Source organism: Pyrus communis, chromosome 9, assembly GCF_041283825.1.
Source record: "Pyrus communis isolate YQ-2024b chromosome 9, ASM4128382v1, whole genome shotgun sequence".
NCBI lineage: Eukaryota > Viridiplantae > Streptophyta > Magnoliopsida > Rosales > Rosaceae > Pyrus > Pyrus communis.
In genome coordinates this window covers 28,403,158-28,430,736 of record NC_142573.1, presented here as the reverse complement: position 1 = coordinate 28,430,736, position 27,579 = coordinate 28,403,158, and the positions used below count along the sequence as shown (strand labels likewise).

General features: G+C 36.4%; 2 protein-coding genes across 3 annotated transcripts; both read right to left on the bottom strand.

The window, feature by feature from the left end:
* Nucleotides 1-2,360: 2,360 nt before the first annotated feature.
* On the bottom strand, nt 2,361-4,882 carry SAM-2 (S-adenosylmethionine synthetase 2). The gene is made up of 2 exons (XM_068479245.2): nt 4,619-4,882; nt 2,361-3,884 (listed from the first exon to the last, which is right to left on the bottom strand). The coding sequence occupies exon 2, from the start codon at nt 3,879-3,881 to the stop codon at nt 2,700-2,702; it is 1,182 nt and encodes a 393-aa protein (XP_068335346.1). The 5' UTR covers nt 3,882-3,884; nt 4,619-4,882; the 3' UTR covers nt 2,361-2,699.
* Nucleotides 4,883-16,265: 11,383 nt separating this feature from the next.
* Nucleotides 16,266-18,221, bottom strand: LOC148694541 (aspartic proteinase 39-like). 2 transcript variants are annotated; one of them, XM_088699515.1, is made up of 6 exons: nt 17,697-18,221; nt 17,252-17,583; nt 17,045-17,141; nt 16,898-16,961; nt 16,720-16,791; nt 16,266-16,622 (listed from the first exon to the last, which is right to left on the bottom strand). In XM_088699515.1, exons 3-6 carry the CDS (start codon nt 17,087-17,089, stop codon nt 16,480-16,482), a joined length of 324 nt encoding a protein of 107 aa, XP_088555641.1. In that variant the 5' UTR covers nt 17,090-17,141; nt 17,252-17,583; nt 17,697-18,221; the 3' UTR covers nt 16,266-16,479. The 2 variants fall into 2 exon arrangements, with proteins under 2 accessions (XP_088555641.1, XP_088555640.1); XM_088699514.1 differs by having other exon boundaries at nt 17,045-17,583; nt 17,697-18,131.
* Nucleotides 18,222-27,579: the final 9,358 nt, after the last annotated feature.

The window sequence follows — 27,579 nt, the reverse complement described above, 5'->3', positions numbered from 1 at the left end:
AAATTATTATTTGAAAGAGGTTATTATTATATTTATAAATGAACAATTTATTAGTTTATCGATAATATTAACAATAATAATACCTTACCCCACTAAGTGATATCAACTGTATGAATCCTAGAACGCCATTACGCTCAGTTTTGTGTCATGTCTTTCGTTAGCTCCAAGTATTCCATGTTTTTTATTATAGTCTTCCAAGTCTTTCTAGGTCTTCCTCTACCATTTTTGTCATAAGCCTCTATTTTATAATCGCATCTTCTAACCAGAATATCGTAGGTCATTAGTTCACATATCCAAACCATCTTAACTGATTTTCCCTTATTTTATCTTCAATTGCGGTCACTTCTACTTTACTTTGGATATCCTTGTTTTTGTTCTCGTGTGCCTACGCATCAAACGAAACATTCTCATTTTTGCTACATTCATTTGTTTCATGTATTGATGCTTGACCGTCTAATATTATGTACCATAAAACATAAATGGGCTTATTGTCATCCTATAAAATTTCCTTTCAACTTTAGTGGCATATGATGGTCGCACAACACTCCCAATGCACTCTTCTACTTCATACTCCAAATTGTATTCTATGGTTGAGATCTTCATTCAATTATCAGTTCTTCTGCAAGATAGAGCCAAGGTAGCGAAAGCGTTCGCTCTTTAGTACTTTCAGATCTTCAATCCCTACCCCTATCTCATTTGAACCCTCGTTCCCACTAAGCTTGCACTCCATATACTCTATCTATGTCCTACTTAGGCAAAGATCTTTAGATTCCAACACTTCACTCCAACGGTTAATCTTCGCATTTACTATATCCTAACCGAGTTGCACCTATCAACACTAAATTATTTGCGGAAAACATACAACATAGAATATCATCTTAAATACATCCCATTAACTCATCAATTACCAATGCAAAAAGGTAAGGATTTAAAATTGAGCTTTGGTGAACCCTACGGTTATGGGAATGCTTTCGTTTTGTCATTCCAAATTTCTTTATGCAGTCTTTGCTCCATCATACATATCCTTTATTGCTTGGATATATGATACTCGTATTCCTTTATTCTCTAAAATTATCCAAATAATTTCTCTTCGGATCCTATTATACGTTTTTCTAAATATATAAGAACCATGTGCAAATCATTTTTCATATCTCTATATTGTCCCATCGATTTTGTAAGAGATAGTTGCCTCCATGGCTGAGCACCCTAGCATGGACCCAAATTGATTGTCTGAGACCCGTGTTTCATGCCTTAGTTTGTGCTCAATTACTCTCTCCCTAAGCTTCATTGTTTGACTCATTAACTTAATACCTCTATAATTCATGTTATTTAATATATCACCCTTATTCTTGTAAATAAGCATCAAAGGTTTTTTTGGCCACTCATTTTGCATGGTGTTATCTTTCTTTAAAATGTCAACATTGGTGTTATCTTTATTAAAATCAATTGACAAAAGTTGTTCCATCATGAGTTTAAATGAATGAGTACACATGGAGTTACTTACCATTTTGGAGTGCCCCATTTATCTAATTGTTGGCAAAGCCAACTTCAGTCCTATTAATCGAAGGTCCTAATAATCCACCATGTTGTCTATACAAATTTTCAGTAACATAAATTGAATTGGTTCCGTCGGTTTGAATTTTTAGAAAACCACTATAAGTTAACATTTTTCTCATCCTCCTCATATTTGTGGAGTCGTACTTTCAACATCTCTTTTAACTTGAAGCCCCTTTCATTCAAGTTCTAGCAAATTCACTCTAATTTCTTCCAAGATTCAATTGTAATGCACTTGCTACAAATTAATTGAGGTTGATGTTAGCTGATCATGAACATTCCTTCTCTTGTGATCTAATTGCGCTTTAATCTGTAGGTCTTCAACTAAAGGATAATGCTTGTGTATCCTTCATGGAGGAATCAACTTGCTCCCCACTTTCGATTAATGAATTTTTAACGTTCGAACATCACAATCGAAAATTTTCATTCTCTTTATTGTTACTATTAGTAAATTCTCACTTTCGATTAATGAATTTTTAACATTTGAATATTACAAGCGGAACTGTTCATTTTCTTTATTGTTATTATTATCTAAAGATAATATTTACAACAAATGATTCAATTGGGTAATCTTTTAGTCATCCATACATATCAAACCAATTAACGTCTTTTTTTATAAGTAATATCCTCATGATGAACCGTCAATTGGTTTATGCATATGAATAACTAAAAGATCTCCAAATTTAATGGTTTTCTTCCAAATATGATCTTTGATGATAATAAAAATAATAAATGATTCCGATTACAATGTTCAGAATTGCATAATTAAATGTCATGTACAATGGGAATTCGAACAAAATAATAACTTTACAGGAACACCAAATATTATATGATCTGCAAGCAATCACAAGCTTGATAGAACTACTTACTACTCTAGCTTCATAGTTCCAGTGCCATTAATTTCGACAAAATTCTCTTTCTTTTTATAGAGACGCTGGTGATGAAGAAGATATCATATTACACAATTGAAATCGAAAAATATAAAAAAAAAAATAATAGAAAAAAAAACGACATTAAAAAGTATGAAATTATTAGCAATTTGCTTTTTAAGTTGTAGGGCAGCAGCAATTAAAAACACGCTAATTATTCATCCAGTGCCAATTAATGCAAAGCTTCGAGCAGCAGGGAGGTATTTGATCCATCTCTCAAGATTGAGGCTTCTCCCACTTGAGGGGCTTCACAACCTCCCAGGTGAAATCTGGATCGTCCCTTCCAAAGTGTCCATAGGCAGCTGTCTTCAAGAACCTTCCGCCACCACCCCTCTTGAGGTCCAGGTTGATAGTGATCATGCCAGGCCTGAAGTCGAAGGTCTCCTTCACAATTTTAAGGATTTCCTTGTCAGGGATCTTTCCAGTTCCATATGTGTCAACGAAAACTGACAAGGGCTCCGGCACACCGATGGCATAAGACACCTGCACAATGGCCCTGCGAGCAAGCCCATTTGCTACAATGCTCTTGGCAGCCTGCCTCACAATGTAGGCGCCACTCCTGTCGACCTTGGTTGGGTCCTTTCCAGAGAAAGCACCTCCACCATGGGCTCCCCATCCACCATAAGTGTCAATAATAATCTTGCGTCCGGTAAGACCTGCATCACCATGAGGACCACCAATCACAAAGCGGCCTGAGGGGTTAAGGTGGAAGATTGTCTTCTCGTCAAGGTACTTCTCAGGGACAACAGGCTTAATGACATGCTCCTTAAGGTCAGCGGCAATCTCATCGTTTGTGACAGTCTCATCATGCTGGGTGGAGATGAGAACAGTGTGGACGCGGACTGGAACCATAGCTCCATTTTCGTTGTAGTACTCCACAGTGACTTGGGTCTTGCCATCGGGTCTCAACCAAGGGCAGGTACCATTCTTCCTAACCTCAGTGAGACGAGCACCAAGCTTGGTGGAAAGCACATGGCTAAGGGGCATCAATTCAGGGGTTTCATCAGTGGCATAACCAAACATGTGACCCTGGTCACCAGCACCAATCTCCTCAGGTCGCTTGGTAAAGTGACCATGGACACCCTGGGCAATATCAGGGCTCTGTTGCTCAATATTAACCAGGACCTTGCAGTTATCGGCATCAAGACCCACATCATCAGAAACAAATCCAATGGCGCGGCAAGTGTCACGGACTATCTTTTCATAGTCAACATTAGCCTTGGTAGTGATCTCTCCGAACACCATGACCATGTTGGTTTTGGTGCATGTCTCACAGGCAACCTTGCTGTCAGGGTCCTGGGCAAGGCAGGCATCTAGCACTGCATCAGAGATCTGGTCACACAGCTTGTCGGGGTGACCCTCGTTCACGGATTCAGATGTGAATAGGAAAGTCTCCATTCTCTACACATCACAACAGTGTACCAAGACAAATCCATATCAATGTCAACCCAATAGTTTATGCAACGAAAAGAACTCATAGCTTTAACAAGACAAAAGAATAAAGATTTAAAACACGCATATCACGAAACTCGCAATTGCCGTAAATCCAACTACAGCATCAAATCGACCATACTTTTAACTTTAATAAAAGTAAATATTCCCAGAAAAGCATATACGCAGGGAACAAAGTTAGAACGAACATATCACAAAAGCATCACATCAATTCAGATATAAAGCCAATATAATCTGCACTTCAAAAAGATTGATACCAGAATAACTTAGTGAACTCAACTACCACATCAAGCTCATCTTCAAGAATAAAGGGGGGGTTTATTAAAATATTCACCATTAAACAGGGTTCAACTAACAAGAATCTTCAGAATACATAAATTTACAGCCACAGTGAAAAATGAAAATACCATAAATCTATAGATTATCAGATCTGCAAATTCTTGCTGAAATAAAATCCAACACTTCAATTTAACTTGTCAAACACAAAATACAAGAGAAAATGCTAACAAAAATAACCACCAACTTAAGTTCCCCCAGATCTTTCATAATTCCAAAGAAAAACTCATACAATCCCCCCAAAAAAAACAACAAACCACCAGATATGCATGCATTTTATTCAAGCCGCAAAAAAAGCAAGGACAAGGAAAACGAAAACCCAACAGAGAAAAGCACTAAAATGGTACCTTTGAAGCGGGGATCTGGAAGTGGAGGAAGTTGGAGGGAACAAGGACGAGGCCGTGCTTTTCGAAATAGCCGCTTATGCAGAGAAAGCGGAAGAAGCCCAATCGACTACAAATGTCCCAAGTGCCTCTTATGCCCTATTTATACTATTTAATTTACCTCACCGGTTGACCGGACGCCTCCGTTTCGATATGGTTTTCGTCGGTCATCAACCATCGAAGGGTTGCGAAATGAATCAGCCGTTTGATGAGATCAAATCCAGGGACAAGATTAATCCGGGGTTTGGTGAGAATATCTAGTATTTCCGCATTAGGTATTACTGGCTAATGCCGGTCTTCCACCAACCCTAACCGGTACTCGGCTCATTGGCTTGGCTTCGCTGGTTTCACTGGCTTGGCTTTGATGTATACACATGCAAGTCACATCCAAATACAACCCTTTTTCTTTTCCTTTTAATTTTTAAATTTTTACGTGAAAACAACAAACAAGTGAAAAAAAAAAGAAAAAAGAAGGGAATTATTATTAGCACTTCAAAAATTATATTCTATTTATACTCTAAATTTTTTATATTAGAAAAGAAAGATACACCTGTGAGGAGTGTAGAATTATATTTTTTAAATGCCAATAATATTTCTCAAAAAGAAAAACTTGGTTCATTTTTGGCACACAGAGATTTTCTTGTGGGTTGAAAATCTAAACATGTTGAACAAGAACTTGAATGGGTACATTATAATTTTGACTTATTGTACCATTTACATGTATATCGAATCAACGTGATATTCATAAATAATTTTCCCTCTTAATTGCTTTTATTTAAATGAAGATATAATTAACTGCATTTACATCGAAATTGATTCAACGAAATATTTCATAAATAATTTTACATTTTGACTGATTTTATTTATATGAAGATATGATATTAGTTGAAGTAGCATAAATTATTTGAGGGTGTAAATGTGGTCTCGTTTAAACGTCATCCGCGGTCTTTTACTCTATCAAAAAGAAAAGGAGTTTTAACTTTTAATTGTCATTTTAAATTATTTGAGGGTGTAAATGTGGTCTCGTTTAAAGGAGTTTTAACTTTTTAACTTTTAATTGTCAAAAAAAAAAAAAAAAGTTGAAAAGGGGGCACTGAAATGGACGAGAGGAGTCAGTGGGATTAGTCCAATGTGGAGTGAAGAACCAGCATCTCCTTCAATCGTTTTCTCCGCTATTTTCCTTTGTTCTAAAAATTGCGTCATTTAGGTTCTGTTTAGGCGTTAAATGACTGATCATTGTCCCAATTAATGCTTAAGCGTTTTAAAATTAAGAAATGATATTTAGACTTGATGAGGCACTTGCCTAGACCATCTAGGCACCCGTTTAGCCTGTTCAGACTGCCTTGGTTGTGACTCACTTAGACAGAAAACAGATAATTTTCATTTTGCGTTTTATTTTTTTTTTCAATAAATTGTAAGAGATTTGTTGAATATTTAAATGAATACACATTATATACTTGTTCCTCATGTTTTCATTATATTCCAGTACTTCATAATGTATATGTTATTTTATTTTGTAATTTATGATAAAATTATATATATTTAAAGTATAAACAAACACTTATTTACACAAAATATAATATATTTACTTAAATTCGTCTAGTCTGCTTAGACGCCAGACCTATGCCCCGCCTAACCGTCTAGAGGCTAGACTCTAACCTACCACCCGACTAGAGCCTAGCATCTTTTAAAACCTTATTATTTTCATAACTGCGTTAATGAAGCAGAATATAAAAATAAAGTGGGACAATTACTACTGAATTTACTAAAGTAGCCTTTTGTAATTGGAGTGTAAATTTAAGTGGCAACGGCATTTTAGCTTCCCAAAGACACTCAACACAGTGACAACTTTTGAGCCGTGAACTGAGAGCACCAAGTGTCCCCGATAACGTCATTTCCTGAAAGAGAAATGCCGGCAGCTATTTTTGGAGAGCAATTTGCTCCAGTAGTGTTTTGGTCTAATAACATATTGTCACATATTATTTAATTAAACGCAACGTTATATTGGTGAATTTAACATTTCACTGCAATGATGTATTCGGTCTATCTAAATCATATTCTTATATATATATATATATATATATATATATATATATATTATGTGAATTAAATTCTTGCGGTGTAAGCAAATGGGGTGATGTTATGTGAAAGTTGGCATTGATAAGTGAACCGCCACATTGTTGGGAAATCAAGCAAAAGAAGAAAATGACACCAAAAAAAACCCCACAAATTTTCTTTTATTGGAAATAAAAGGTGAAAAGTGGGTGAGAGTTAATTAGAGTAAATATCAGTTTACTACCTTCAAGTTTTGTGGTTTTCAATATTTGGTACATGAAATTTTTTTCGTTCCAGAGTCATACCTAAAGTGTTAATTTTGGGACAGTCTCATACATCCGTTAGTCTGGCTGTTAAATCAACCGTTAACTGATGACGTGGCGCCCACGTGGACAATGATTAGACGACACATGTCAATATAAGGCCCACGTGAATATTAAAAAATTAAAAAAAAATTTATGGGCATTCACCCTATCCCCCTTTCTCCCTCCCTTCTCTTTCCTGCATCCATCTTCCCTGCACACCCACTGATTCCCCTCCTTCCCTCTCCCTTCTCTCCTCTGCAGTCCCACACACAAAAATGCAAAGTTGACGCGCCAAGAACCTACCTTCGGCGATCGGTGTCGTCACCGCCACAACTGGCGCAGCAGCTTCGATCTTTCCAGAATTCACACCATCTCCAGCGACCGGCGCATCTTCAGGACCACATTCTTCGGGATCAGCAGCCGCCGCTGGCGGAAGCGTGCATAGCTCCTTTGAATTCTCCACCCCATGAGTCGCTTTCTCCGAAGCACTACCATTATCCGCCTGCGAAATCAAGTCCAATCAAAACCCTAAATCTCACAATTCACCACCACCCCCCAAAAACCCAATCTTTGACCCTCCCCCCCCCCCCCCCCCCCCAAAAAAAAAAAACCAAAAAAATGGACAAAAAAATAAAAAACAAAAATTCAATTTTTTCAACGACGAAGAACCTTCGGTCATTTCAACGACGGTGGCTTGTCCTCGGAAGATGACGATCGTTTTTTACATCTATATTTTTCGGGTTTCTTGATCTTGGTACTGAATCTATTGTTTTCTTTCTCCTTTCTTTGTTTTGAATTTTTTGAGGTTAGGGTTAAGGATCGGAGGGAGGGGTGGGAGAGCTCCGGGTGGACTGCAGAGGAGAGAAGGGAATGAGAAAGAGGGGAATGGGTGGGTGTGCAGGGACGGGGAGGATGGGTGCAGGGAAGAGAAGGGAGGGAGAAGGAAGGAGGGGGTCGGGAGTGAGGGAGGGGGTGAACGACCTTTTTAATTTTTAATATTCACGTGGCCTTATATTGACACGTGGTGTCCAGTTATTGTCCACGTAGGTGCCAGTCGTCAGTTAACTGCTGATTTAATAGCTAGACTAACGAATGTATGAGACTGTTCCAAAATTAACATTTTAGGTATGACTCTGGGATGAAAAAAATTGTATGTACCAAATGTTGAAAACCACAAAACTTAAGGATAGTAAAATGAGATTTATCCTTAAAATTAAATATAAATAATAACTAACAAAAACTGATCGCACAATATATGATAAACGGTCACGATCATGAGATCTCTAAGATCCCCAGGAAAAGGATCCGGCGAGAATCCTTTTCCCATTCTGAAGGCAATCATTGCTTTTATAGAACTGGATTTGGATTATTTAGGAAAAAGGAGAAAAGAAGAAGACTAAATCAATAATAAATTAAAGCAGAGAAGAAGATATAGTTGATTGTACTGGATCAATGAATCATATTATATATGAGAATCCTTGTCAATTAAATAATTCTTCTTCAAATACAAGTTTTAAGATATCTTTGATTGAATTCCGTATATATTTTGGGCCGAAATACAGAAGGAAAAATGTTATTTCATATATATGCCATTTGGAATTTGCATAAATCCCAAGTCCTCCGGTATTACCCAATCCGTAGGATTAAATAATAATCATATTCTGATCATTATTGGTCAGTGAATATAGGGGTGTTTTGATACACATGCCTAACTTTTGAAAATTTGAGATTAAACATCCATGCCTTTTAGAATTTTGATTAAACATCTTCCTACAATTTAGGCACCACGTATAATACAAAATTATATGATTTGTATAAAATTAACTATAAAATCTCTAGTGGTTATGATTCAGTATTCAATTTCAACATAAATTCTTTTACAATTTTTAAAAACAACTTGATATTTTCTTCTATTTCTTACGTACCTTTTTCTTCCAACTCCACACTGTATTGGAGCACACACCAACTCTTCCAATCGATGTGTATATTGTACCACTGTTTAAGTTAATTTAATGACTGTTCTCCACCAACTTTGATGGTGGTATGCTATATCACACCTTCAAATTTGAATATTGATACCATAGTGTAAGCCTTTTGTTTTACCGCACTTTGTATCCATGTTTTCATAATTTTTCACGTACCATGGTACATTTGGAAAGTTAATTTCGATTGGTGCATTGCCTTCTATATATTATAGTGGGTACATTAACTTTAACATGAGGTGCGTTACAAGTTGCATGGTACGTTTGGAAAGTTAACTTCGATTGGCACATTGCCTTCTAGATATTATAGTGGATACACTTCACTTTGACATGAGGTACGTTTCAAGTTGCATGGTACGTTTTAATTCGACATTGGTACGTTTTAATTCGATACTGGTACATTTTAATTTGGCTTTGGTATGTTTCAATTTGACATTGGTACATTTCTATTTGAAAAATAAATTGTAATGATCCATGTCAAGAGATGATCACGGAACATTCGTAAGCCAATAAAATAGATCATTGTTTATGAACACCTAATTTCTCTATCTCCCCTAACAAATTTCAGCTTATTTTTAGTAGCTATTCCATCTCTCCCTCTTTCTCTTTCTCTCTCCCCTACAAAATTTCTCACGACTGTATCTCTCTTTTGATGAACTGGGTGAGAGAAACGAAAAAGCAGAAAACTGTTCTCTAATTTTTAGGGAGATAATTAAAAATTAATAATAGATATTAAGAGATAAACTGGAAATGAGTATATATCCTTTTACATTAATAAAAGATAATGAATTAAATAAGAAAATGCTGAAGTGGACATAATTAAAGCACCCTAATTAAAATTTTAAAAGTTTAATCAAAACTTAAAATACTACAAATGTTTAGTTTAAAAAATGTGAAAAAGAAGTGGTAGAATCTAATTTTCCCGTGAATATATTCTATGAAGCATGATGCACGTACAAATTAGGCTCATTGTTGTTGTTGTTGTTGTTGTTTTTTAATTACAAAGTCAACTTTCATTAAGATAAAAACTAGCACAAAGTTCAAAAAGGACTGGGTAAACAACAACAAAGAAAGTAAAAGGCCCAAGCAAAATAAAAGCAGCAACCTAGGCCCAAGATACAACAAGATGGCCACATAAGCTTAAGCCCGAAGGCATACCAAAGCCAAATTGCTGCCGCCCCCGCCATCACATCCTCAGAGGAAGCCAAAAACTTTGAATCTAGAAAGTAGACACCAGATCCAAGTCCCCTTCACGAACCCCTACAAATATATACAAACAAAGTATCATACGGGTGGAGGGTGAGGCTAAGGGGGTATATAAAATACCCAACACTTGGCCTCGATGGGGATCCGGCATAGGCATGTCAGTTCGAGGATGGGAAATGAATGAAGGTAGTAGATTTGGTATCCAATTCCTGATCGGAGCTTGCCTATCCGAGTACATGGTGGGATGGGGATGTAGTATCATAGCTAAGGAGGAGGGATGACAAAAAGTTAAAGGACAAAAAACAATAAAAGTAGGCAAAAGATGCCGAATAAGGGGAATGAAGCCTAGGTCTGAGATAAGCTCAGTGGATAGTTGAGACTTAACTCAGGGAAACTGAGATAAACTCAGAGAGAACCGGGTATAAAATGAAAGAATGAGACAGGAAAGAGGAGAGGAAAAGATGGATGCCGGGAGGGGGATGAAGTAGAGGAAGAGGGGAGGAAAAGAAGCAAAAGGCACATGAGGGAAGGAGAGAAGAAGGGAAGAAGGAGACTGGAAAGAGGAGAAAGTAATGGGTTGCCGCCTACCCTGAGCAAGAGCAAGGAGTGGCGGTTGAAAGTTGAAGCTGGAGAAAAGGCTTTGAATCTGGGTTTCTAGAAAGAGAACCTAGGAGAGAGAAAGAGGCTTTGGAGCTAGATTAATAGATATTTTGGGACATCCTTCAACAGCCATGCACATACCTTGTTCCCTTCACAAATTAGGCTCATCGTTGAATTAGAAAATGTGGAATTGAACTTATTAAATTGGATAACCGCCTCACATATAAGGTAAGGCCCAGTTTGATATTTTTTTTTATTCTAGCAAAACCTGCTTCACTTTAAAGTAAAACAGGAAGAAGGTATTTAGCAAAAATAAAGAGTAATCCTATGGAGACTAAATTTATAGATAAAATTTGCAAAATAAATGATATGTCACAAATAAGAAATGAGCACGTTTATTAACACTTAAGTAATAATCCAATCGCCAACTTCTATGTCATCTAGTTTACAAAATTTATCTACAAATTTAGTCTCCTTTGCATTATCCAAAAAATAAAATATCCTACTTATTTTAAAAATAATGGCCTCCGGACAACAACTTTTAAAAGCAGTTTGTAAGTTGCTTTTAAAAGTTACTTTAATAAAAAACGGAATTGAGCCTTTAATGAATATTTTTAATTCTTGGAGTATGCTCATTAATTCTAAAAGATGACTCTGGACACATTTTACCCTTAGAGAACAAAGTGACCATCACCACACCTACAACTACAAATCCTAACTTCTTACATCACCATTGCCATTACTACCACCATTGTTGCCACAACCATCACACCACAAACGTGCCACAATCACCATCATTACAACCACCACCAACATGCTCGCCACTGCTACCACCACAACTACCAATATCACTACCATCGTTACCACCACTGTCACCACCACCATCGCCGTTATCGCCACCCCTACCACCATTATTATTTTTGTAGCCCAACCACCACAATCATTGCCCTTGCCACTGTTGTCGTTCTCGTTGTCATCGCCAACACTATCATGTCCATTTTTTTCTTTATATACATTTATATCACTTTTACATTAAAATTTACCAAATGCTTATACACTGCTTTTCATACTCTCAACACTTTCAAAAATATAGTTTATCAGATGCTCAACTGCTTTATTTTGCATTTGATTATTTTTAAAGCACATCATAAGCAATTTAAAAAAGAAAAAAAAGTAATCCCAAATTGGCACTAAATCTAGTCGGATTCAATCTTATTCTTGTTCCAACTGGCCTATCAAATGGGGCTTGGACAATTCCTATCTAATAATTACTGTTCTAAAAAGCTGTATAGTCGGCCACCTTGGCGATCGCTTGACCAAGCTAGGCGGCCTCGAAGATTTTTTTGCATCTCACTGTCTATGCATGCATAGAAGAGGAGTCAAAGAGTTAACAATAACTCTGAGAGAATAGAGTGGGGAAGGGAGAAAGAGAGCATTGTAGAAGGAGATCTGGCATCAAGAGCATTGTAGAAGCATATATGCAGTCTAAGAGTATATTCAAAAGAGATGTCACATTTTAAACATAAAATTTAAATTTGAAAGCTTATGTGACAAATCCAATAAAAAAACCCTAGAATATTATATATATACCCATAGTTATCTTGCATAATAAATTTATTAAAATAAAAGAAACCGTCTACGCTATAGATGCTAGATCTCTCACCACCATCCGGCTAGCATCTAGTGATTTTCAAAATATTAATAATAATTTGGGATAAGAGAGTGAAGATGAGTGATGTTTGGTAAATTGAGTCATTGACCAATGCACTTGTTTTTCGGTATTTTTTTTCTTTCCTTGAGAGCACTTTGGGGAATATAATTTAACCAACCCATTGAACATGAAGCCCATGAGGTTTGAACTTCAAGCCATGGCTTTTAAGATGACTTGGCATCAACTGAGAAAAAGTGGTATGTATGTAGCAGTTGGGATTTGTCTAGGGCTAAGATAGGTGCGGTTGCCACCCAACATAAAACTAATAGTTAAGGCCATCTCCGACTAAAGGTCCAGAGGATCGAAAATAGCCCTAAAATCATCTCCAACCGAGGACCAAGCCACACTGGACAAAAAAGGCCAAAGGGCCAGCCAGGCGGCCCTGGTAGGGATGGAATTCAAAAAGCAGTGGTTAGCTAGCCGTTATTTTTGGTTTTTTTTTTTATTTTTTTTTATTTTTTATTTTTTTACAAAATTTGTTTAATTATAGGCCCAGAAAGTATGTTTGGGTGTTCTTTTTATAGGTTTTAGAGCTTGCTCAAATCCCTTCCATAGTCGATGTGGGGCCCCACCTACTTCCATTTTTTTTATATACTTCCTCTCCCACAACCAATGTGGGACTCTCCCACCCACTTCCTTTTTTAATTTTTTAATTTTTTTATACTCTAAATAAAACCTCTCACATTTGACTTGAAATATATAAGTTGTATTTTTTAAATTTTAGTTATAGTTTTAAATTTAAGTTGTATTTTTAAAATTTTAGTTGTAGTTTTAAATTTTAAATAATAAATTATGTTTGGCCCTATAGCTCTCGATTGGAGATGATTTTTAGTGATAGGGCTAAAACGACCCCTATGACCCTTTGACCCTAGGTTGGAGATGGTAAGAAATATGATCCTGCACTGTTTATTAAAATATTAATTTCTTAAAGAGCCAGATGGCTAAAACGAGCCATCTGGACAATCTTCGGTTAGAGATGACCTACGAGGTAGAGAGGGATTTGTGATAATTTTTGGCTAATTCCAATGGGTTTGGTGTTACCGGCACCTGTCGGTCGGGTTTTGGTTGGTGAAATGGCTTTGTCCTTCACTGCCCAATTTATAGATCCAGGTACCGGAAGGGGATTCGTGGGAATTAATTTGTTGGTAAGATGTGGAATTATCAAAAACTATAGAATAAGCCACTCCCAAGCCAAGTTTATTCAACTTTTAATTGAAAAATATTAAGAGGTACTCAAAAGAATGGGCAAAAAATCAAGTTAGTCTTCCTCATCCAACCGTCATCATTCATGTTTTATAGGGGAAAAAATCGTCATCATTCTTGCATGAAATCGTCACCATCCTTGCATGGATGCTCTCTCGTTTCTATATGAACCCTTGCATGTTGACAAAAGTCCAAGACTAAAGAAATTTATGTTAAATGAAAGACATATCACTTATAGGATATAAACTACATCGAAGAATTTGATCATAGTGATGTGGCCATAAGTCCACCAATGGACTGATCGACAACCAGTGGTTAAGCTAAATTTATGATTTGTATAAGAATTGGATTTTACGTATGTTTTCGGAGGAAATGTCGAGGTAGTAACATGTCTTCAATGTAGTTTACCTACATACGTACAAGTTCATGCAAGGTTTTTTCTTTCATCAATGTGAGATTTATTCTCAATATGCCTCCTCGCGTGTGACGGATTTTCAAGCCAAACACTTAAACAACGCAAATTGGATGAAGTGTAGTGCGTGTGCCTGTTGGACTTTATACACGAGATAGCTGACTTTAATAGCATAAAAAGGTGGAGTTTTACCATAAAATCAATTGACTATATAAAGAGTAGCTCAACTATTTATACAAAGTTCATTTTTTCATCAATGTCGGATTCATTTCTAACATGTAAAATGTGGGACCATGATAGGACACGTATATTCCTCATCCATGTACCAGGTCCATTTTTATGCAGAAAATTGAGATTAGAGTGTTTTCATTCATCTTTCTAGTTCTTCTTCACACATTTGTTTGATTATCTTTGGGGTAGTGTATTGTGTTGCACTATTTGCTGGTATTTACAATATTTTCTGCTTTGGTTTTCTTTGTTCTTGATATTTTTTTATTTGTAAATCATGTTTTTTTTTTTTTTTTTTTTTTCAGTTTTAATACTATTAATTATATCTATCGTATTTTCTGTCATATCATAGTCGCACCGGTGGCTCTGACGAGAGAATTTGCCGCACATTGCATGTCGACAAGGGAGCACACCCCACTGGATGAGTCGGCAATGTCATAGAAACTGAATGGAGTGTATGTTGCAGAAACAATTAGGGCAAATACCAAATAACGATATAGTATTGAAACTAAATTCAACATGCAATTCTTTAGCAAACAAATAAACTGAAACAACGGATTTTTTAATGAAAGAATGAATCGCAAATTGGGTAGACGAATGAAGAGAGAGAGAGAGAGAGAGAGAGAGAGAGAGAGAGAGAGAGAGAGAGAGAGAGAGACAGAGACAGAGAGAGAGACAGAGATGGGTTATGGCGTGAGATGCCATGGGTATGGATATGGGTGGTGGCTGGTTGGGTGAACTTATTAAAATAGAGGTAAATTAAGAAATATGATGACAAAAATTTTTAGTTGGGTAAACTTAATTAAGAGTGGGTGCCAAAAAAGGTATCATATTTGCCATTTATCGTATTCAGGTCTTACTTGTATTGGGAGCCTAGTCACTTATGAATATGGCACGCATCTAATATTGCATACAACGATATATAATTATTGGTGTGAAAAAAACACTAAAATATCATACATTAGAAACTAAAGAAATCTCATAAATTATGTCATATAACTTAATTCCATATCTGATTAATTTTGGACACCATTTTATTTAAAGTATGAAATAGAACTAATAAGTTGGCAATTGGATTTGGCCGATTTCTTTCTCATTATGGTTCGGTAGATTATATTGTTTGAACTATATATAATCTTAGACTTGGAAAAAACTAGTATCTTAGAATCAAGTTTTATAGCGCACTACAAGTCCACAACGATCATAAATTTTCCCTTTAGCTATCAACAAATTTAATAGATATGGCGAAAGGTTCACTAAAGGTAGCATTTCTCATTGTGCTCTTGATCGTTGCATTTGCTGCTAAAATGTAAATCCTGAAAATTTAAACATATGAATTAGATATTCATAATTATGAATATTGGAGGAAATCGAAAATAAATCGATTTATGGTTATGAAAACAGAATTGGGAAGTTTGAAGTTCGGAAATTTATTATTTAAAATCCGTAGACTTTTTGAGGTCACAATTTATATTTTTGAATTGAGCTCAACCTCATGAACACGTAGGCGTAAACCGTTCGTGAAACAGAATTATAACAAAGAAGTTATTAATGTTTGAAGTTAGGGATATTTTTGTAATTTTGGCTTTCAAGTCTAGAAGGCTCCAGTTTTTCTTGAGCAGGGATGGCTGTGATGGGAAAGCAAGGAGGAAAAGGAGAGAAAAGAAAAAGAAAAAAAAAAAGGGGGGGGGGGGTGGTTGGAAACGGGAGTTCTTCCCAACCCGACCCGTGACAGCAATCCGGCGCTAAATTGCGGCGTTCCACGGCGGAATTTCTATCGTCCCTCACTTGGAAATACCCACCTAACCTCTCCTCTACCCTTTTCACCCAAAATTAGGAAAAAATTAGTTGAAATTTGGTGGAAAACCCACCATGGGTGCCGCGGGTATCCTTGGTCGAAATCCATCAATTGTGAAATGTTTTCCTCTAATTACCACAATTACTAGACTTCTCTTGAGGCCTAGAACAAAGCCCAAACAGCTATAGGGGCGGCGGAGCATCGGAGGTGATGATTTGAGGCCACCCTTTTATAGGGTTTCCAGCGGGTTTGAGGCAAATTGGACTTAGCCTAGTTATCAGCTAAAATTCAATTAACAACAATAATTTCAAAAGCAATCAGACCACTATAACACCCAATTTAAGCTCAAAAGAGCCGCTACTCGAGTTGCTAGCTGCTGGAATTTCATGTCTCCTCCTAATAAGCTGCTGTCACTCCGCTGTCTTGCATGAATATGAATACCAACAGAGACATTTATGGGCGAGGAGCCTGAAAAGAAAAAGTTTGAAATATGACACACTAGTACTGCTCCAAAACTATATGGGAAATGAAACAAGAAAAGAATTTAGAACATAATTTAGCTTACAATTGAAGTTTGCCCAACCCAACCGCTGACCAACTATATCATAAACGACAATCTTATCTTTTAGAAGAAGATCTGCATTCGAAGAGACATGAGAAGTCATATTAAATCATTTTACATGTTAACTAGTGTTTTGTAAATTCACTAAAGAATTGAACACCATATGCACAGGTTAAATTACCTCCGAGCATGTTGAGCCTTTTGTGAGCTTTAACGAAACCCATGCACCACGAAGGAAGGCCATTCTGTAACACTTCCATTACATCAGTCAATGAATATTATTTTAAACAAGAATTATTTTACAGAATGAGGTTGAGGATAAACTTACATAATAACCGCCATCAATAAGATACTCTCGTGGTTTCAACACCATCGAGATGCCGCCAGCAAAATTCAGACTGACTGACGGAAATGCCTCAGCTAAACTGAAAAATAACGGACATAAATGTCATTCGGTTCTTTTGAAGACCGAGGGGGTATACATAGATTAATGGAGACAAATTTCACTCAATTTTGTTAAGGGGAGAGAGAGCACTTGCTGATGGACGTGAGATAGCACTGGTTTCCTGACGTTGAAACCACGGGAGTCACATGTTTAAAAGAAGACAAAGTTATCTGCACAGCCAAATACAAGGGAGTCACCTATATCAATCGTATTACTATACCCTTTCGTATAAAAGAACTAATGGATCTCGAATTACAGCATGTATAAAAGGTTCATATAATTCTTCTATAAGATATGCTAGAGTAGTTCCCGAGTCCACAACAGTTCCTCGCCCATGTGATACTGTAAACGCTACTGGATCAATCGGCAAAATTTTCCCGTTAACAGCAATGCTCCGTAAGTAGATTGCATAATATGGCCGCCTGAAAACAGTAGGTAGAAATTTGTTATATTAAATAAACAAAAGAGGTACTCACGGAAACTTTCAATTAAATCAAAGAAACAATTAAATGGAAGTACAAGGATAGAAACTTACTTCGGGACAAGGGGAGTATAAACAATACTCGGCTCCAAAATGTCACCAAGTATGAGTATACCCCCACCATAGTCATCTCCTTTCAAACAGTGGGAGAACACGCTGGGAGTCATTCCTCGTGAAGACAACTGCGATAGAACAGACATGGGACCTTGGCTAAAGCCAAATATCCCATTGACTGAGGCTCGGGTCCCAGCCAAAAGTCCGGATACAGAAGTAGTATTAGTGTATAAGCTGTGAGCTAAGTAAAGTTAAAGTAAATAAGCCTTGTTTCTAATTGTGTATTCACTTAGTCTTAGATTATGACAAGTGTAAGGCTGAGATTGTATTGTTGGTGTGTGTATCCAGCTAAGCCTTGTTAACAGAGTTATTCCCTTTTGCACGATTGTGTGTGCTGAGTGGAAAATATACTTTACAAAAGAATGAAAAGGTTCCTCTGTAACTTGCAGAGAGAATAGCAGCATTTCTTCATTCTCAGTGCATTTTTTCCTTCTTCCATTTTCAAAACGCTAACAAGTAGTACACCTGTTTCCAATATTATTCAAGGAAATAATGCAATTAACCTCTAATCCCTACAAGAAAAAGCTAGTTTTTATAACATTAAATTACATCGTTTTTAATGTTATTAGTAGTCAATATTCATAGCATTTGCGAACAACATCTAAGCTTATAAACCTTTGAACCCCAAAATTATTTCAAACATCTCAAGAACTCAGGTTTAAACTCATGGACAGGTGATGGTGGTTAGTTATGTTAGTAATTGAGAAATCTGGTTTGTTTATTTTGCTTTTGTCTAGTTTTAGGGTTCTTGGTTCTGTTTTTCCATCTCTTTTGTTGTATTTTCCGTTTTGATTCCTTTGTTCTTGATATTTTTATTTGTAAATCATGTTATGGTTTTTTTCAGTTTTACCGCTACATTTTGCAGTGGAAGCATGCGTACTTTTGGTAAACTCCCTTACCCATTAAGAACAGTAAATCATGCAACTCGGACGCACTAATTAAGAAGCTACACATGCTTTACTTGTTCTTGAGTGTGGATGTTGCAGTGATGTTCTTTTCGACTCTCTCATATTTTAATATGATTGATCAACTCGGTTATACTATTTTGTGCCATGCTGCTAAGTAGGTAAGGAGCCATACTGCTCCTACTTAATGCAAAGCGAATTGTTGTGTAATACATGCTCTGACGGATACACAAGGGTTCATCTGTCAAATCAGCTTCTAAGTTGAGGAGAAGCTATTTGAAGGTTTCATGATTCCAGGCTTCCAGTTTCGGTTGTTACACTTCAAATGAGAATACGAGAACCATGGCTCTGCTGCTTGGTACTCTCTTTATCGTTCTCTATATTTATCATGATACGACTGTTTGATTCTAGTTATTTTTGGTATATAACGTGGTTCTTGTTACATGCCATGATTTCACACACAAAGTTATTGGACCTGTGCCGATCCTTTTATGCTAGCAGTCAATGCAAAAAGCCGTTTAGCTTTGTCAATAGGAAGACAGCCTTTTTTTCCCCCCCCCTCAATTTTTGCTCATTAGTGGTTATAGTATATAGGATTGAAATAGTTATAGAACATAGTATAGCATTGTTACCTCCAATACTTATTAAGCAGCAGATTACACAATACTTCATATCTTGAGTTAAGTTTTAGCGTTTTTACATACTCAAATGTGTGCACATTTATGTAGTGGTTGAATAATTTTCTTTGCACCGTTGTTCAAGGTTGTCTGACACATATATTTGATTGTGCTTTTAGAAATGGAAAGTCTACTCTCCTAATTTTGAATTTTTGTTTGAAATGGCAATGTAACTTTTCTGTGCTATGGAGTTAGACAATTAAGGCAAGGGAGGTTTTGGCCAAATAAAAAAATGCAAAGGAGGAAGTGCTTGTTGATATTAGAGAGATGGCAGATCAATTGCAGCTTGTGTTAGTGGTTTTTATGAACTGAAAGCATAAAGGTTTGCATTTTATTGGTTTTGCTTCATCTCAATAGCCTACCATGCATTTTCATTACATTAGCTAATTTCCTAAAGCCTACCACCTTACTAGTTATAGTGAATAAACAGATGCAAAAAGAAAGGTTAAAATGATACTCACCCGAAAACAATGGGTGCTGAAGATTCCAATGCAACATAAGATCGCACTGGAATAGTGTCAAGATGCAGCACATCTGATACGAGAAAACTAGTGATGCGATTTCCGCCGGAATATGTCATATCATAGTTGCACCGGTGGCTTTGACGAGAGCATTTGCCTGCATGTGAACAAGGGAGCACCCCCCCAGTGGATTAATTGACAATGTCATAGAAACTGAATGGAGTCTTTGAAACATGTTGCAGAAACAATTAGGACAAACCCAAATAACACAAGATATAGTATTGAAATATACAAACAGATTCAATGCAACAGTAAGCTTGGATTATCTCTCAATGCTACAACAAGGTTTCAATTTTGTGTCAAATTTTTGTGTCTCAAATGTGTATTGTGCCTCAACAAATACCCTCACTCAAATAAAATGAAAAGAGAAAACAATTTAATAAACTGAGAACAAAATAGTCAGCATGTATGCAAATTCCTCTCTCCCCCATGACATAAGATTAGGATTCCTCTTCGGCAATTGAGGTATTACAGACTCTCTCTCGGATTCTCTCTACATAAGCATTCTAGCGTCTAGTTCAGCTTTCTACAACAGATTTAATATTTTTGTAGTGTTTTGGGCTAATTTTTTTTCTGGTTTCAAACAATGTGGCTAAGTCATTATAAATGCTAAGTCATTGGCACTAGCCATTTGAATAAGCTTGGCTTTGTTGTGCCTTGGCCCGTTCGTTAGTGTGGAAAGGAGATTCAGATTATAACCTCACCAAATCACACACAGAATAAAATACAAGAAATAAAGACACTGAGAAATTTACGAGGTTCGGCAAAAACCTGCCTACGACCCCGGAGAGATATTGCTCTTCACTATGGAATAATAGTACAAGTACACGTGAGTTAAATCAACATAATCTAATCCCAAATCCCTTGCACCACCCACTCATAGAATTTTCCCAAGAGCCTCACTCTACCCCAAGAGTTCTTTCACAAGAGACCTTTCACTCTAGCTCTCTTGATTTCTCTCACCCGTGCCCATGGTAGAGCCAAATGCTCTCACCATCTCTTTGGATGCTTCCCTGATGCAAGCCTTCTCCCTCGGCAAGCATATCCCAATGCAAGACTACTGCCTTCACTTATAGGCATACACCAGCAATTATGCCAACCACCAAGACCAAAAAGTCTCGAGTTCACATGGCATATATTCAACACTCATTGATGTACCTAGCCTATAGAGTGCAACCCTTTTCTCCATCTGCCATTTAATGCATAGAAAAGAAAGAATGCTCAATTGCATGCAATCCCACATAGTCAAGACCTGCTCCTGCTTCCAACGTTGCTTGTGGCAGTCACCATGTCTTCCCTTGAACGAAGACTTCCATGCCACAACCGAAAGCAAAACACAAAGTCACAAATGGCTGGTGCCATTTCCTTGCAGCATTCACAAAGTTACACTTGCAAAATTGTTGCCAACTCATAAATATATGAGCCAAACACAACAGGCTTCTCAGACATGCAAGATTGTACGTTAAACGTTTGGAATTAGGATTTGCTAAATTGATAGCAAACAGTGGAGGATAAAAAGAAGAAAGAAATGTAAACTTACTCCCAGATCAGTGAATCGGGGGCAATTACTGCAGGAGACCCAGAACAAGTCACTCCCTGTGTCAAGCAACACATAGAAATCTCTTGGCGGAGAGCCTATTTGAACTTTCGTCACATACACCCTAGAGAGAGTCATAACATCATGCAGCTAAACTGGTTATTAACTTTTTTTTTTTTTAGAGAATAGTATGATATTTTCATTCATTGGAAAATGGGCATTACAAATAGCGAGCTTTCTTAATAAAAACCATCCAAAAATGATTAAAGTCAATTAAAAAAGCTACCCGATGTGTTGAGGATGGCCATAGTAATCCTCATACACGACTGTAACATTGATTAAGCCTCCCACAACTGTTTTGAAGACGTGGGCGTGCCTCGAAAGGTCTCGAGCTCGAAGCTCATCCAGTTGAATTGGGTGCCTTGACCGAAACGCTCTCTCTAGAGAAAAAACGTTCCCGCGGACACCAAACAACGAAATGAGGAGGGTGGCCAAAAGTATGTGAGCAGTCCCCATAGTATAGTGAAAAGAATCTGAACACATAAGAAAATTGTGTTAGGGTTTCTGATGAGTATATTTTATATTATATATTTAACCATATTCTTAGTATATTTTGGTTAATAATTTGGAAGAATTTTGATACTTTGAATTATATTTCCAATACAGGATTTTCGACTTCCTCTGGAGCAAAACATGGTCAAATGGACGAATTTTGGAGTAATTCTAATTGGAGGACGTTCGTGAGTCACTTAGCTTGATCCTGTCAAAATATCAGTTTTTTCTACCAAGCGATGATTTTCTGGTAATAAAATAAAGGAGCCATGCGCAGTGCTAGAATAGTGACGTGTTGGGCTTGAATTGCGTTTTTGGAACCCAAGATGACCTCGGATGAATTTGTGGCCTTCTGGAGATGTGTTCAGAATGTTCTTATTTTTAAAACAAGCTATCTTGGGCCAGATTTTGAGGAGATTTGAGGCTAAAACGTGGCTGAACAGTTTCTGTGCAGTTTTTCCTAGGTTAATTAGGAATTTTTTTTTCTATTTTATGTTATTATTATTTAGTTTCTTAGTGGGAATAAAATACTTGAGGGTTAGGGTTTGTGTGTTAGCTTTAGGGAGACATTAAAAGGGCTTGGCCGTTCTCATTTTGAGGAGGTTTTTCTTTTATGCTACCCTGGGAGACAGAGAATTTGGCTAGGGTTCTTGAAGATTTTCGACTTTAAGGTGTTTTCATTCCGTTTATTTTTAATAATATTTTCTATGATTTCAATTATGAATATGCGTAACTAATTCCTTTTGCTAGGGTGAAGCCGTAAGCCTTAGCATGAATATGTGATTTTTATTTAATTGCTTATGATTGATTGCATGCATACTTTGAATTATTGATCACCGTGATTAAAACTATCTAATTGTCTTAATGCCTGATCACCATTAGGATCTTTAGAAAAGTAATTTGATGCAATTTTGGTCGGAAGGTTCCCTAAAATTGATGTTGGCTTCTTGTGATTAATAATTGTAATTTCACTTAAGATGAACACCACATCTTAAGGGTTGCATGTTTTTTCAAAGGGTTTTCATAAAGCATAATGAGTCTCTCATGTTTAGATTTGATCCGAACATCCGGACGGGTTGCATGTTAGATATACGTTCTATGTTGGAGGTTCCAAGTAGAATATAAATTAGGAAAACATAACCTTCAAAGTGGCATGTATAGATCATAAGTAATTGATAAAAATACATAGGATTGCTAGGTGATGGTGAAACCCTAGTGTTTTCTTAATTTGATTTTTCCAAAACATTTTTATTTTCCTTTCATCTTTAATATTGCATATTAGTTTATTTTTATTAATTAAATTCGTTTTAATTTAAGTAGGTTATAAAACCAATCATCTCAACTTTCTGCTTTACAGTAATTAATTGAAATTTAGTTTGTTTCGAATTATTTAATAATCCCTGTGGAGAACGACCTTGCGAGAACCGTTTATACTACAACAACCTTGTCATTCTTGCAAGTAATATAGGAGTTTTTAACTCGTTTACATGTGTGGTAAAATCTCTATCAGTTTCGAACAAATTAATGGTGCTAATATTTAGAGTTACAGTCGTTCTATTAGGAGGATTGGCCCAAAAACCTATATATAATCACAAGCAGCATCTCTAGATTGAGTTCACTAAAATTTAAAATCAGCTGCTACCAGTTAATATTACCATGATTAAATACAACCAAGAAATCAAAGATCATGAAACATTTTGAGAGCTCATGATCTAAACTATGCAGCAAGCAAATGCACCCGTGTGTGTGTGTGTGAGAGAGAGAGAGAGAGAGAGGAGTTACTTACAGGGGAGAGGGAGGAGTTCTGGACGATGTGTGTGTGTGGGGGGGGGGGGGGGGGAGGGGGGGGAGACGGAGTTACGACAAATTTGAAGCAACAGGAAGAGAGAGAGAGAGAGAGAGAGAGAGAGAGAGAGGAATAGGCAGTGAGAAACCGAGAGCGTTCAAATGGACTGCAAAATTAGTTTTTGGTGGAGAAAATTGATGAAGGTGGTAGTTCAAGGTGGTTTCTTATTTTTTTGGCTAAAGTATAAAAAACTACCTCAATTATTGGTGTCCCGACACTTTCATATCTCATCTTTTAAAATTGACAATTTCAACCTCATCTTACGAATTTGTACCAATGTTATACCTTCCATTAGCTTGGTGTGAATTTCTCGGTTAAATGCTGACGTAGCATGATTCAGGGCCCAATTTTTATTAAAAAATTAATAAAATACTATTAAAAACTAAAAAAAAATCATTTAATATTTTTTAAATATTAAAATAATAAAAAAAAAGTTAAAAAAAAAAAAAAAAAAAACCAAACAACTCTTTCCCTCCATCCATCCCTCCGCTGCGAGCCTCCAACCCAGAAAACAAATGAAGAAAAAAAAAAAAAAAAAACCTTCATCCCTTCCCACCCTCCTCCCCCCCCCCCCTAACCCCGGCATCCTTCTTTCTTCTCCCCCATCCCCTGCTGCAAACCTGCAACCCAGAAAACAAAAGAAGAAGAAGAAGAAGAAGAAGAAGAGAAAAAAAAAAAAAAAAAAAAAACAACTTTATCCCTTCCCACCCTTCCTCCCCGCCCCCCACCCCCAGTGTCCTTCTTTCTTCTCCCCCATCCCCTTCTGCTGCAAGCCTGCAACCCAGAAAACAAAAGAAGAAAAAAAAAAAAAAAAAAAAAAAAACTTTATCCCTTCCCACCCTCCCCCCCCCCCCCCCGGCGTCCTTCTTTCTTCTCCCCCATCCCCCCACCCGAGCCCCTACCTGCAACCCAGAAAAAAAAAAAAAAAAAATCTCAGTTCGTCTTCCCCTCGCATCCACCCTCCGCACCCACCCTTACAGCCACCCCTCGCGGAATCGGCGAACGGGATCTGGGTTTTTTTTTTTTTTTTCTTTTCTTCTTCTTCCGGCAGGGGGTTGGATTTCTTTTTGGGGGGGGGGGGGGACAAACTGGGTTTGTTTTTTTTGGGGGGAGGGACGAACTGGGTTGGGATTTTTTTATTTTTTTTTCTTCTTCTTCTTCTTCTCCTTCTTCTTCTTGTTCTTCTTCTTCTTCGGGGGGTTGGGGCAAATTTTTTTTTTTTGGTTGAATCACGTAGGGAAGAAGAAGATGGGGAGAGAGAAGGGGGGAGGGGGGTGGATGGGAAGGTTTTGATTTTTTTCTTTTTTTTTTTGTTTCAACTTTTTTTTTTATTATTTTAATATTTAAAAATATTAAATGATTTTTTTTTAATTTTTTAATAGAAAGTGGGGTCTGGATCAAGCCACGTCAGCATTTAACTGACAAATTAACGGCAGGCTAACGGAAGGTATAACATTGGCACAAATTCGTAAGATGAGGTATGAAAGTGTCATGACAGCAATAGTTGATATAGTTTTTTGTACTTTACCCTTTTTTTTTTATAAGATTAATGTTAATAAGATTAAATTTGCAAATTAAATGATGTGTCACCAATAAGAACAAGTACGTTTATCAACGCTTAAGTAATAAACCAATCAACATACATGTCATTTAGTTTCTAAAATTTAGTTTACAAATTTAATCTCCATAGTATTACTCTTTTTATAATTAGGATTATTCTTAGAGAGTGACAGTCGGGAGAGGGAGAGAGAGAAGCAACTGAACTCAATTATTAATTACAATTGGCGTGAGAGAGAGAGAGAGAGAGAAAAGAAAAGCCCTTACCGAAAAAGAAAACAAAAAAAAAGCCCGGGAAAACTTTTTTACCTTCTCTTTTGTGTTTTGGGTACCAAAATTTTAAATTAAATTTACAAAAAAAATAATGTGTCACTAATAAGAAATAAACACGTTAATCAATACTTACTAGTAACCCAATCATCAACAATCACATCATTTGGTTTAGAGTAATGATATTCATATCATGTTTTTGTATCACATTTTTATACCATCTTAGGTGACATTTAATGTGGATAGCCACATCATTTGAATTAATCAGATTTTTAAATTTAGTTCATTATTTAATAAACTAATAATTAAGAAAAACTAGTTTATTAAATGATGATTGTAGTATACGAGGAGTCTTTCTCCTTCATTTTTTTGCAAATTTTTCAAATGATGTGGTTGTCCACATCAGATGCCACCTAAGGTGGTATATAAATGTGGTATAAAAACATGATATGAATAGCATAAAATTTGTTCTCCCTAACATTATCCTTTGACTTAAATGGATTGGAGAGAGCTTTAATTCCAGAGTGACAAAAGATTTTTCAGTGTACCGAGCATACTGAAAAATTTCTCCACCTTCAGAATTAGAAGGGAAAGGGCGAAACTTTAGTTTGCATAAGGACCTTTGATCTAACTTTGTGGTAATTTAATTAATACTACATTTGCAATATAAGAAATAGTACTACTCTCCTTACGGTATATACTTGGGGATTATTCATACTTTCTATCTTATTATAGAATAACATAATCGAGCTAGAGAAGAATTTCGGGTTTCAATTTTATAATGCTATTATATAATACTAAGTCGGATCGGATTAGATATAATATACATTTGATTTACAAGCAAATGGATTATATATTCTTGTTAGTTTAGCGTCATGTTTTACTTATAACGTGGTTTTTCATGCATAAAATCTAAATAAAACAAATTTTTGCCAACAAAGAAGGCTGAGTCTAAAAAATTGTTAAGTTCGCTAATTACGTGTTTGATTCTTTTTTTTTGGCTACCAAATTGAGAAAGCATACATCCTTTTCTTATTCATATAGGTCTGCAATATTGTTGATCATGAAGGTGGGAATGTATCAGAATCAGAAGATAAGCAGCAGAGATAGAGATCAGATGGAGAATTGTATTCGAGTGGTAACCTTCCAATATCTATGACTTCTTCGCTTTTACTTAGTTTATTTATTTTTTATTTTTTTATTTTTTATTTTGATACCTTTTGATTGGAGATGAGATCAGAAAGGCCACTGCTTTGGCCCTTGGGTTGAAGAAATTTTTAGTTGTGACGGCAGCATAAGTGGTATATCATGTGTTTTAATAGAAATGGTAGGAAATTTTATTTTTTAAGTTATTAACTTTTTAGCACACATATCCCATTATTTGTTTAATGACATGTGATGTACCATCCCTTGTACAGATCACATTGAAAATTCTCTCCTTGGGTTGGGACCCAATTTCCAAAAACACCTCATTCAGCTTTTGAGTTTCTTTTGCCCAATTACAAAAAGAAAACAGGCCTTATAATTATTTTTCAATGAGTAACATTTACTCCCTTTCCCTATCCGGTTAAAAGCTTACTTGCAGCCACCCCTCCCTTTCTACCATAGCGGTTGCTTGTTTGCTTGATGCTAGCTACCAGAAGCTGAAAGAGACAGTCGTACTAGTTTGCATCAACAAAAACTCAGAAAATCCACAGAGATACGAAACAAATAAAAACACGATCTTATTATTTGATTGTTTTTTTATTCCCTCTTATGTTGCCTTCAGTGTGTTGCAATTTGGTTTATTGGATTAGCACATTCCTGCCGTGCTGGTATGCATTAGTTTGTAGGAATACTTATTTCTTTTTTCAGGTTCTACTAGAGGCAATTGAAGTGTACGAGTCATTAACACGTGCATGCATGCATTTAGGGTTCAGCAGAACCAAACTAGGGGTCCATGTACAAGTTAAAACAGA

Bases quoted from the DNA above. Each gene is read 5' to 3' on its own strand.
- SAM-2 (XM_068479245.2), bottom strand. From the start codon at position 3,881: ATGGAGACTTTCCTATTCACATCTGAATCCGTGAACGAGGGTCACCCC.
- LOC148694541 (XM_088699515.1), bottom strand. From the start codon at position 17,089: ATGGTGTTGAAACCACGAGAGTATCTTATTGATGGCGGTTATTAT. The intron at 16,792-16,897 runs GTAATTTAACCT...CTTCGAATGCAG, and splicing joins AAGGCTCAACATGCTCGGAG to ATCTTCTTCTAAAAGATAAG. The intron at 16,623-16,719 runs GTAAGCTAAATT...TTTTCTTTTCAG, and splicing joins GGGTTGGGCAAACTTCAATT to GCTCCTCGCCCATAAATGTC.